The 11,927-nt window shown below is 42.6% G+C and overlaps 1 protein-coding gene, 1 long non-coding RNA gene and 1 pseudogene across 6 annotated transcripts; 1 reads left to right on the top strand and 2 right to left on the bottom strand.

The window, feature by feature from the left end:
* Positions 1 to 2,049: 2,049 nt before the first annotated feature.
* Positions 2,050 to 5,691, bottom strand: LOC149971360 (uncharacterized; annotated as a pseudogene). The gene is made up of 4 exons (XR_016492406.1): positions 5,680 to 5,691; positions 5,261 to 5,538; positions 3,350 to 3,605; positions 2,050 to 2,897 (listed from the first exon to the last, which is right to left on the bottom strand). The product of XR_016492406.1 is annotated as an uncharacterized LOC149971360 (transcript).
* Positions 5,692 to 6,083: 392 nt separating this feature from the next.
* On the bottom strand, positions 6,084 to 7,344 carry LOC149971359 (uncharacterized). The gene is made up of 2 exons (XR_016492179.1): positions 7,161 to 7,344; positions 6,084 to 6,998 (listed from the first exon to the last, which is right to left on the bottom strand). It is a non-coding gene; the product is annotated as an uncharacterized LOC149971359 (long non-coding RNA).
* LOC110506323 (zinc finger protein 408) lies at positions 6,965 to 11,214 on the top strand. 4 transcript variants are annotated; one of them, XM_021585866.3, is made up of 5 exons: positions 6,965 to 7,052; positions 8,282 to 8,502; positions 8,600 to 8,667; positions 8,806 to 9,074; positions 9,217 to 11,214. In XM_021585866.3, the coding sequence occupies exons 1-5, from the start codon at positions 7,034 to 7,036 to the stop codon at positions 11,127 to 11,129; spliced, it is 2,490 nt and encodes an 829-aa protein (XP_021441541.3). In that variant the 5' UTR covers positions 6,965 to 7,033; the 3' UTR covers positions 11,130 to 11,214. The 4 variants fall into 4 exon arrangements, with proteins under 4 accessions (XP_021441541.3, XP_021441539.3, XP_021441543.3 ...); XM_021585864.3 differs by having other exon boundaries at positions 6,995 to 7,223; XM_021585868.3 differs by lacking the exon at positions 6,965 to 7,052 and adding an exon at positions 7,322 to 7,456 and having other exon boundaries at positions 8,343 to 8,502.
* Positions 11,215 to 11,927: the final 713 nt, after the last annotated feature.

Below are 11,927 nucleotides of genomic sequence, written 5' to 3'. Positions count from 1 at the left end.
TGATGTAGCTACATTGTTATGTAAATTAACTGATGCAGAGGCAGTGGTTGGATATAAGGCAACAATAAATCATCCAGCGTCTCCAGGCAGTTGTCCTTTTTAATAAATATATATTTTTAAATTTAACAAGGCAAGTCAGTTATGATACAAATTCTTATTTACAATGACCGGCCTAGGAACAGTGGGTTAACTGCCTTGTCCAGGGGCAGAACGACAGATTTTTACATTGTCAGTTCGGGGATTTTTATCTAGGAACCTTTCGGTTACTGGCCCAATGCTCTAACCATTAGGCTACCTGCCACGCGTTCTGTGGACTATCCATTACAATCTCCCTGCAGCTGCAGACATGGCCAGAATGAATAATGAATGTGGTTTCCAATCTGCCGGTTATATAACATAACCAATAGCACAGTTCATCAACCTCAATATCCGTCATGGCCAGGAAAGAGAGAAAGAACGATGGGACATTTTTTATCCATTGCCTGGCAAGGACAACATGAACCTGGAAGAATAATTGCATGAACGAGAACTACGAAATAAACCCACTGATTCATTAATAAGTAAAACGTACTGACTAGATCAGCCTGTCCCATGGGTCTGATACTTCTCTTTTCAACTTAAAATGCAAATGCTTTTTGCTGCCTAGTTGTGTCAGCAATGGAGCCATTGTTTTGGCCAGAGTCTAATCTGACATAGGACAATGTGATGAGGCGAAACAGCTGTGACAGGCACTGAGTTGAAAGGTAGACCTTGAAATACATCCACAGGTACACCTCCAATTGACTCAAATGATGTCAATTAGCCTATCAGAATCTTCTAAAGCCATGACATAAGTTTCTGGAATTTTCCAAGCTGTTTAAAGGCACAGTCAACTTAGTGTATGTAAACTTCTGACCAACTGGAATTGTGATACAGTGAATTATACGTGAAATAATCTGTCTGTAAACAATTGTTGGAAAAATTACTTGTGTCATGCACAAAGTAGATGTCCTAACCGACTTGCCAAAACTATAGTTTGTTAACAAGACATTTGTGGAGTGGTTGAAAAACGAGTTTTAATGACTCCAACCTAAGTGTATGTAAACTTCCGACTTCAACTGTACATACATACGTGTATGTATATACAGCTCTGGAAAAAATTAAGATACCACTGCAAAATTATCAGCTTCTCTGTTTTTACTATTTATAGGTATGTGTTTTGGGTAAAGTGAACATTTTTGTTTTATTCTATAAACTACTGACAACATTTCTCCTGAATTCCAAATAAAAATATTGACATTTAGAGCATTTATTTACAGGAAATAATACATATGGAATCATGTAGTAGCCAAAAAAGTGTTAAACAAATCAGAAAATATTTTATATTTGAGATTCTTCAAATAGTCACCCTTTGCCTTGATGACAGCTTTGCACACTCTCTCAACCAGCTTCATGAGGTAATCACCTGGAATACATTTAAATTAAAAGGTGTGCCTTGTTAAAAGTTAATTTGTGTAATTTCTTTCCTTCGTAATGCGTTTGTTTTGGGGTGAGTCGGACCACAGAGTGAAGGAAAAGCAGCCAACAAGTGCTGAGCATATGTGGGAACTCCTTCAAGACCGTTGGAAAAGCATTCCAGGTGAAGCTGGTTGAAAGAATGCCAAGAGTGTGCAAAGCTGTCATCAAGGCAAAGGGTGGCTGTTTGAAGCATCTCAAATATGAAATATATTTTTTATTTGTTTAACACTTTTTTGGTTACTACATGATTCCATATGTGTTATTTCATAGTTCTTATGTCTTCACTATTATTCTACAATGTAGAAAATAGTAAAAAATATATAAAAAATACCTTGAATGAGTAGGTGTGTAGGTGTGTCGCAGCTGATTAAAGCGCTCCTCTGCCCTCCTTTCCCTCTCCTCTTGCAATCGTTTGTTCTCCTCCCTATAACCCTGAAAGACATCCAATATATCTGCCATCCTCCTTATCTTCCACCCACTGGTTCTAATACGGAGGTGGTTTTCTCTATGTGAAAAGGAGAAGGTGGCAGAAGTGGAGTGGGGACTGACAATGTCAATGGGGCTCCCCGGCACCTCCACAATGTGTAACAGATTCTGGCTTATGTCCTCAACCCCTGCATCTGCCTCAGCATCTCCCATGCTGCCATCAGGCTCGGGGGAGTCTTCAAATAGTTGAAGGCTAAGCCGGTGGCCTATGAGGTCCTAGAGCCTGTTGAAGTAGGCTGGAAGCTTCCTCTTGGCCATGTCAACATTCTCTGACCACCTCCCCTTTTGGAGTTGATTCTCTGCCCTCTTCTCCTCCGCATTTGACTGGCGTATCTTGGGATGTGGGAACTGTTTGCTCCTGGACTTCCTGGCTAGCGCTTCAGGCTCAGTGGTGCCTTCATAGACTCCAATCTCTGACTCTGGGGTGGAGGGGATACGGAGGTTGACTGGATGGCCCGATGGGACTACAATAGCATAGAGGGGCAGGCTTGGAGTTGGTGCTACAGCTTTAGGCTTCAGCTTGGTCAATGCCCTGGCTGGGGTGTCAGCAGCAGCCAGCTTGGAGCTCAGCCTCTGGCCCATGGGTGCATGGAACTGGTCAAAGAACTCTGGCTGTTTCCTGCGTCCAGCGTCAGTCCTCTTGGACGCCAGCACATAGTCTTTGAACGTGCGCTCCATGTTGTGCCACTTTTGGAAGCATCGCTTGCCAGCCTGCCAGGAGTTCTCACTGATCAGGAAGCCCTGTGCCTCTATCCGACTGGCAATGATCTCAAATCATTGGTTCTGGTTGTCCGGTCGATCAGTTAGGCCCTGGATCTCTGGGGACCCGTAGTGCTCGATGAGGGCCTGGTTGGCCTCCCGGTCCCGGGCTGTAACATTCCAGGGGCTTGACCACACTTGTGAATCCTTTTCAACTGTTGTGGAGGGAGACACGATGATCATTCAAAACCCCAAGTTTAACTTGATCAGCCTCTGACGGGTAAGCACCTTAAAACTGCTTATAATAATATAAACAAACATGTAATCATTCTTACATAATAAAATGACAAAATACTCTTTATTAACTATATTTGAGTGTAAAACGACATGCTGATATATGAAGTATTAATATGAAGTATATGAAGTATTAATTTCAAAAGGTTTGATTTTGCCATTCATTGTTTGAGCTTCTGCATGTATTTTGGAACATGGCTCCCCCTGGTGGTCAAAATGTCATACTATTGAATTTCTTAGAATAACTATTTAGGAGCTCTTAGATCAGGGATATGGGTAGAAAAGTACACACATTGTAGCACTCTGGAAAGCAATAACAATACGTTTGGTAGTTAACTCGAGGGCTGGCAAAGGGATTAGTTAGGAGTGTTACCTGTGGCCAAGTTGCTGTCAATGGTGTCCTGGGCCATGCGGTGTAATCGGTCCATGTAGTCATCACTGTACCATACCCGAAGCCTCTCTCCCACTGACAGGTCACAGCACACCCGGAAGTAGATGTGCTCACCATGCTGGAAGGCTGTCAGGTTTTGCTCAATGTCCTCTGAAGAGTTTCGAACATACCTCATCCAGTTGGCTTTGGTTTCGTAGCTACCATCAATGGATTTTTATGAGTTGTTTTTGTCCACCAACTAGGAATAAAAAAAATCATTGACATAAACACATAGATGCGAGAGCCTTAAAGTTACACATGGTGCATGACGTTAAGAAGACAATTTCATGAGTCCTACCATATACAGTGGGGCAAAAAAGTATTTAGTCAGCCACCAATTGTGCAAGTTCTCCCACTTAAAAAGATGAGAGAGGCCTGTAATTTTCATCATAGGTACACTTCAACTATGACAGACAAAATTAGAAGAAATAAATCCAGAAAACCACATTGTAGGATTTTTAATGAATTTATTTGCAAATTATGGTGGAAAATAAGTATTTGGTCAATAACAAAAGTTTATCTCAATACTTTGTTATATACCCTTTGTTGGCAATGACAGAGGTCAAATGTTTTCTGCAAGTCTTCACAAGGTTTTCACACACTGTTGCTGGTATTTTGGCCCATTCCTCCATGCAGATCTCCTCTAGAGCAGTGATATTTTGTGGGCTGTTGCTGGGCAACACGGACTTTCAACTCCCTCCAAAGATTTTCTATGGGGTTGAGATCTTGAGCTTCTTACGAAGCCACTCCTTCGTTGCCGGGCGGTGTGTTTGGGATCAATGTCATGCTGAAAGACCCAGCCACATTTCATCTTCAATGCCCTTGCTCACGATACATGGCCCCATTCATTCTTTCATTTACACGGATCAGTCGTCCTGGTCCCTTTGCAAAAAAACAGCCCCAAAGCATGATGTTTCCACCCCCATGCTTCACAGTAGGTATGGTGTTCTATGGATGCAACTCAGCATTTTTTGTCCTCCAAACACGACGAGTTGAGTTTTTACCAAAAAGTTATATTTTGGTTTCATCTGACCATATGACATTCTCCCAATCTTCTTCTGGATCATCCAAATGCTCTCTAGCAAACTTCAAACGGGCCTGGACATGTACTGACTTAAGCAGGGGGACACGTCTGGCACTGCAGGATTTGAGTCCCTGGCGGCGTAGTGTGTTACTGATGGTAGGCTTTGTTACTTTGGTCCCAGCTCTCTGCAGGTCATTCACTAGGTCCCCCCGTGTGTTTCTGGGATTTTTGCTCACCGTTCTTGTGATCATTTTGACCCCCCAGGGTGAGATCTTGCGTGGAGTCCCAGATCGAGGGAGATTATCAGTGGTCTTGTATGTCTTCCATTTCCTAATAAATGTTCCCACAGTTGATTTCTTCAAACCAAGCTGCTTACCTATTGCAGATTCAGTCTTCCCAGCCTGGTGCAGGTCTACAGTTTTGTTTCTGGTGTCCTTTGACAGCTCTTTGGTCTTGGCCATAGTGGAGTTTGGAGTGTGACTGTTTGAGGTTGTGGACAGGTGTCTTTTATACTGATAACAAGTTCAAACAGGTGCCATTAATACAGGTAACGAGTGGAGGACAGAGGAGCCTCTTAAAGAAGAAGTTACACAGTAGGTCTGTGAGAGCCAGAAATCTTGCTTATTTGTAGGTGACCAAATACTTATTTTCCACCATAATTTGCAAATAAATTCATTAAAAATCCTACAATGTGATTTTCTGGATTTTTTTCATCTTTTTAAGTGGGAGAATTTGCACAATTGGTGGCTGACTAAATACTTTTTTGCCCCACTGTACTAGTGAAAAGTGAATTGCAAAACATAGTAAGGAGGTTTGTGGATTCAACTTACCATCCAGGGGAAGAAACCAGAGGACTTGTCCTGTGACATCACTTCACCCTGGTAAGGACCGAAGAGTGCCCCACCTGGGAATGTCTTTGTCTACGCAGTACACATCCACCTCACTGCCTTCCTGAATGACCTCAATGCCACTAGGGATAGTAAGGGCGGCACGGTTTGGGACAACCCACTGGCACAGGGGTGTGAGGCACAAATACTGGAGGGCCATGTGTGGGGCATTCATCAATAAAATTGTCTTTGCACTTGTCACAAACTGTCCATTGATAGGCCTAGTGGCATTGGGAAATGTATCAAAGTATCAGAACAAATGAAACAGTAAAACACAGTTCAGCTGCTCTTAGTCATAGTCTAAGGCTCTTAGTGCGAGTCTGTGTGTAAAGGCACTGGACGGAAATATCTAATAATCACACCAGAAGTAACATTTTTGGTGTCTTTCAATGGTGAAAAGCAAGTGGTCGACTTTCAATCTCTGGTTGGCTCCTTGTCTCAAAGGACTCAATGTCTTTTATTTCACTAGAAGATTATAGCATATCAAAATTCAATCAAATCTAATTGTATTTGTCACATGCGCCGAATACAACAGGTGTAGACAGTGAAATGCTTAGTTATACAAGCCCTTAACCAACATGCAGCTTTAATAAATGAATAAATCTTTGTTTTTACTTAACACTTATTTTTCTTAAAGAGCAGCAGTAAAATAACAGTAGTGAAGCTATATACAGAGGGTACCAGTACAGAGTCAATGTGCGGGGGCACAGGTTAGTTGAGGTAATATGTATGCAGGTAGAAGTAAAGTGACTATGCAATCTCTGGATGAGCGTCAAATGTTTTATTAGATTTTTCTTACTGCACCTGATTAGCATCCATTTATTCAACTAACCTGCAAAGATGGGCTATCAAGGCAACAGATATCAAAACAGACTAGGCTATATGAAAACCAGTGGAGGCTGCTAAGGGGAGGACGACTCATAATAATGGCTGGAATGGAATGGTTTTCATGTGTTCGATTCCTTTCACTCCATTTCAGCCATTATACTCTATTTCAGGCACATGTTACGAGCCGTCCTTCCCTCAGCAGCCTCCACTGATCAAAACAGCAGATCATTGATTAGTAGAAGATAGAACACGTAGATACTACTAGGCTATCCAGCAGATCCAACCCGCTTGCTTACAGCTGCACTAGGGTCAGCTTTCTGTGTAGATTAAGACACATCAGAGCCAAAACGTACCTCAATCCAGGGATGAGGAATGTGTTGTACTCTGAATTGTTCCATTATCCCAACTGTTACACTGAGACGATTGAACAACTGCTATTTGATCTTCTCTGTGTAACAGTTGGGATAATGGGACAATTCGGAAGTTCAATGTATTTATCATCCCTGGTTTGGGTTACGTTTTGCGAGCCATATCTCGCGCCGGCTCCGCTGTTATTTTAGCAGTCGTTCAATCATCTCGGTGTAACAGTTGGGATAATGGAGTACAACACATTTCTCATCGCTGGATTTGAGGTACATTTTCGGAGCCGGCGCTGTGTCTTAATTTACACAGGAAGACTGTCCGACGCTAGCCTGTCTGCAGCTGTAAGCAATCCGCTGGCTACTAGGCCAAATTGATTCATATTACTACTTGGTGCATAGTTCTGCTTCTGTTGAATGGTCCTGGATGCCAAGTGACTCTGCCATAAGTGCATAGGTCCCCAGACTCCCCACCTCAGCATACCATGTCAAGTCTGTTGGTAGAAAAAGCATAATATAATGGCAGTTCATGAATACAAGTGGATCAGGTAATACAATTAGTCCTAGTATTTAAAATAAACTCGACATTAAATTTCAGTCTGGCAATGGCAAAACCATAAATGGGACAACGGCACTTGCTCTACGAGATAACGTACATGAGTTCCTATTGCCGCTGACAAATATATGTTGAAGTTGGAAAAAAAAACTAAAGCAGCAAGGTACGATAGCTAAAGATCCATGACTATATCTGGCTTTTTAACCATTCTAATTAGAATAAATATAGCATTTAAGATGTGGGTCAAATGACATATTTCCTGTCGGAATGTTTCGATAGAAAGGAACTTGAGGATTTCCGGATTCTGTCCTCGGCTGGAGAACGATGATTTTCCCGGAGTTTTCAAATGGAAAAAACGAATGATACAAATTGGCCAAGACCCTGTGGAAATCCTGAGTTAGTTGAAATATTTTCGTGTTATTGCCGCGAATCGAACGTCTTGTTGAAATATGTTTGATATCCTAATCGTAGTATCATGTTCACACTGTCGTCGACTGGTTAGCCAGACAACAACAATGTAGCATGCAAGGTAGCAAAAACAGGTGCTTGAGTTTGTTAGTTAGCATCATCAGTGCCACCGAGAACAAATAAAAAAAGCTTTAACGTTCGTTATTAATTAGCTATCAAGCTAAATAACCACTGTTTCTAGAGTTCTGATATATACTCAAGCCTGCTCGAGCTAACGTTAGCTACTGAAAGCATAGCTTGCTAGCTCGCCAGTTAATAGTTGGCTTGTGCTTCTTCACAATAATTGGCTGCCTGTTTCACAATTCATTGACACACTTACTCACGGTCCCTTGTCGACGTGTACTGTTTCCAGTTAAGCAGGCCAACTTTTGTTAGTGAGAACATTCTGTTAACGTTGGCTAATGGTTTTGACAGGGGCTTACATTAGCACTGAGATGTGTTGCCTTGTCGGCGCATGTACACATAAGTTGTCACGACAAAGCTTGCCACCCGCCAGGTCCACGCAATCACGTATGCATGTCACATACAATTATTGATCAACGATGGCCATAAAGCTCAGCTAGCTATATTCCTATGGTATATACATTGTATATGTGGCTACTGTTTCGTATACAGTACTGTCACATTATACAAGTACTGTATCAATGACAGCTTGAAACACAAATCAAGGAGATACTTCCAATGTAGCTAGTCATTGTAAACGACGTTCAAAACATTTGCATTTTTAAGAGTCTCTACATTTTGTGGCTACAGAGAGTAGGATGGACTCTCTGGGTATGAGGGGCCCATCCCTAAACCAGGACTTCCTACACAGTGTGCTGAATGCTGTTCCTCGTGGACTGACAGTGGGCCCCTCTCTAGCAAATGATGGCCAGTTGGGGCTCTGGTGTGTAGGACATGCACTGCAGAAAGGGATGCTTCTGGGTGTGGAAAACCAAAGCAACACCTTTGACCAAAGTGAAGACTTTACAGAGGTGTGTATCAGAGTGGTTGTGATGGCGGAGGCACGCACTTGCTCAAGTTTCTATAATATTGCAAGTGTATTGAATGTAACACATTTGTTGTCGTCAGAGCTTGATGGAAGAAGCATATCATACGATAATCAAGGGGCATCTTTGGGACAGGTGCTATTGGATTAGGTAGGTGTCTCTAGGTAAAGAAGAATAACACAATGTTTTTTGTTGTTGTTGTAGCGCTCAGCAGTATCAAACACATTAACATTACTGTCACGTTTAATTTGGTCATTGGGAGAGAGAAACCCTCTTTGTTTTATGCAGATTTGCCTGCAATGCAAGGAGAAAGGATGAACAGAATGTTACTGTTCATGAGGTGGATGGAAGTCTCTGTCTAAGGGCCTACAAAGACATCAACCCAGGGACAGAACTTCTGCTTTGGAGTTTCCTAGCTGATCCTCCGGAACACGATGGAAGCCAAGGAGGGCCACTAATAACACCAGGCAAACCTCGCAAACAAGTTACACCTCGCAAGTCCAGGGAGGATAGATCCCCAGGTGTAAACTTCATGGAGCAAGAGCTCAAGCTTACAGGTAAGCCTGACACCCACATTCTTAATACACACTAACTAATAAATATTTTTACTAATAAGGATGATGTTATGAAATGATGACATTTTATATTTGGATAGTTGTTTCCGAAATGTTACGTGGAAGATGTTTGTATGTCTTACAGAGCCTGAGGAGCACACTGAAGATTCAGACATGTCAACTTCTCCACTGGGGTCGATGGTGGCGGAGGAGAAAAGCCAGGCTGGAATCAAAAGGACCAAACCTCTTATCTACAAAATGAAAAAGAGAGGTGTGAGAGACTCTCATTCCAGGGGTGATAAAACAATGGAACAGAATGGAGAAGTTGACTCAGGCAAAATAATAAAAACAGAAAGTTTCATTCCAGAACTAACCAATGTGCCATGCTCTAATGAGGACAAACTTGTGAGTCCTGCAGACGAGCCTCCAAAGAGCAGTGCAGAACCAGGTAATGTGGTAAGAAATCCCCAGGAGGTGCAGGGGCCACAGGTTGTCAGGGCCAGTTGCAGACTGGCTGCTAAACCCAGGAAGGTGCATTCATTAGTCAGCTGCATCCACAAGCGTCTTCAAGGGTGCAAAAATAGGTATCTGGATCGTCAAGTGACATTGGAGGTTACGTCCAGAGTTGGTGATGAAAATGGACAAGCTTGCCAAGAAACAGACATAAAAGATAGAGAAAATATAAGCACAGGTGAAATCCCAAAGGATAGTGACAAAGGGACAGCTCCAGACCTCTTTAACATCAGGGAAAGGCGGTATACATGTGACGAGTGTGACAAGAGTTTCTTTCAGCTCTGTCACCTGAAGAAGCACAAATTCACTCACTCGGACCTAAAGCCTTACTTATGCACAGAGTGTGGTAAGAATTACAGCTCTCAAGAGAACTTCAGGGCCCACCTTCTGATGCATAAGGGAGAGAGGCCATTCAAGTGCCAGCAGTGTGACAAGAGCTATGGCCTGAAACGGGATCTGAAGGAGCATGAAGTTCTTCATACAGGAGAGAGGCCTTTTGTCTGCGATATCTGTGGGAAGGCTTTTGCCCGCCGGCCTTCATTACGTATTCATAGAGAGGCCCACCGCGCCAAGGAAGAAAATTACCATGCTCCTAAGCTCAAGTGCCCTGTCTGCGATAAAGAACTGGCCAATTCGGGCTCCCTTAGGAATCACATGCGCTTGCACACAGGAGAACGGCCTTATGCCTGTCCCCACTGCAGTAAGACATTCCGACAGCGGGGGAACCTTTTGGGGCATCTACGCATCCACACAGGGGAAAAGCCTTACAAGTGTAACCATTGTAATCAGTACTTCTCACAGGTGCCTGAACTCCGCAGACACCTCATATCACACACAGGGGAAGTCTACCTCTGCCCTATATGTGGCAAAGCCTTGCGGGACCCCCACACCTTGCGGGCCCACGAACGTTTACACACAGGGGAGAGACCTCACAAGTGTGAGGTGTGTGGGAAGGCCTACACCATGGCCACCAAGCTACGCCGGCACATGAAGTCCCACCTAGAGGAGAAGCCCTACAAATGTCAGGCATGTGGTGCTGGCTACACGCTAATGCAGAGCTTGGTTCGCCACCAGCTCTCCCATAAAAAGAGAGACGATCGGACATCTGGGGAGCTAGCTGACGCTCTGGCAGCTCTGGAGTCTAGCCACTCTGCCCCTGCTAGAGGCAGACCTAGAAAGACCCCTCGCAAGACAGAGGTCAAGCCATGGGTTGATGTCACTGAAGAGAACATGGAGAGTCAGACAGTAGTGTATGTTCAGGCCATCGAAGACTTAGCCATGCCTAACTCAGGGGAGGTTGTTGTCAGCACCTATGACTCGTATCATGATAATGCCATATCTTCTGTGGTAATAGAGGAAGGGTTGGAACAGGATTTGGGCCAGATCCAGCTAAATGAGAATGTCATTGAGATAGTTGTCTCAGATTCTAATGATAAGTGCATTGTGGTAAGGGAGCACAAAACACACAGCAACCTGGTGATTCTACAGGAAGAGGATGGACTGAGCTCTGTGGCAGAGACAATAGAGATAGAAACAGGAGTTTAAAACTGCAAGTCACACCGTTTTGCTTTCTGATGCTGTTTTTATTTTTTAAAATCTTCAAATAAAACCAAGAATGTGAAGAAAAAAATGTTGTTTTGCCTGCTAGATGTACTTTACCTAAAATAAGACAATAAGCAGTACTTAGTAGGAAAATACATTTGTCATGAATATAAAATATGTTATCACCATCAGGATACTCCATTTAGATTACTGGAGAAGGGAGCCATAATTGTCAACGAGTTAAAGATATCAGCAAATATTGACTCACATCTATCTTGGATCTTGCCTAGCCACTATCTACAGCAAATGTTATTTTCAAGGACTGTACTAAAACTACCTGCCCCTGTATTTTAGGAAATATCTTAATGGTTACAAAGAGAAATCCTCATGAATAGTTTTCTTTTTTATCTGACTAAAATATATTTGATGTCTAAGAGAATGTTTATGAAGGCTTATTAAATAGCTTTACTGTATTTTAATATACTGTTGTAAATATGGTCCATCAACAAGACGATCATTATTGTTGAAGACTCCAATTAAAATGGAGAAGAACCTCTGTGGTGGCTTTACAACAGTTGTATGTGTTTTTGAACACGACTTTGACCATTCACTCTTTATCCAATGCGTCATTCAATATTTGGGTGCAAATATTTAGATGGTTGGGACAGTCCGAGACTGAATCAGCAAATATTCTGGTTTGGAGCAACTTTACTGTGTGTTTGCTATGCTTGTCTATGCAGCACACACTATCATATTCTAAATTAGCAAATGGCAGTATTTAAAAGGTTTATTTATTGTGTG

The sequence above is a fragment of the Oncorhynchus mykiss genome, chromosome 26, assembly GCF_057628025.1.
Source record: "Oncorhynchus mykiss isolate SJ-2025 chromosome 26, ASM5762802v1, whole genome shotgun sequence".
Taxonomy (NCBI): Eukaryota; Metazoa; Chordata; class Actinopteri; order Salmoniformes; family Salmonidae; genus Oncorhynchus; species Oncorhynchus mykiss.
This window is presented reverse-complemented; position numbering and strand designations above follow the sequence as displayed.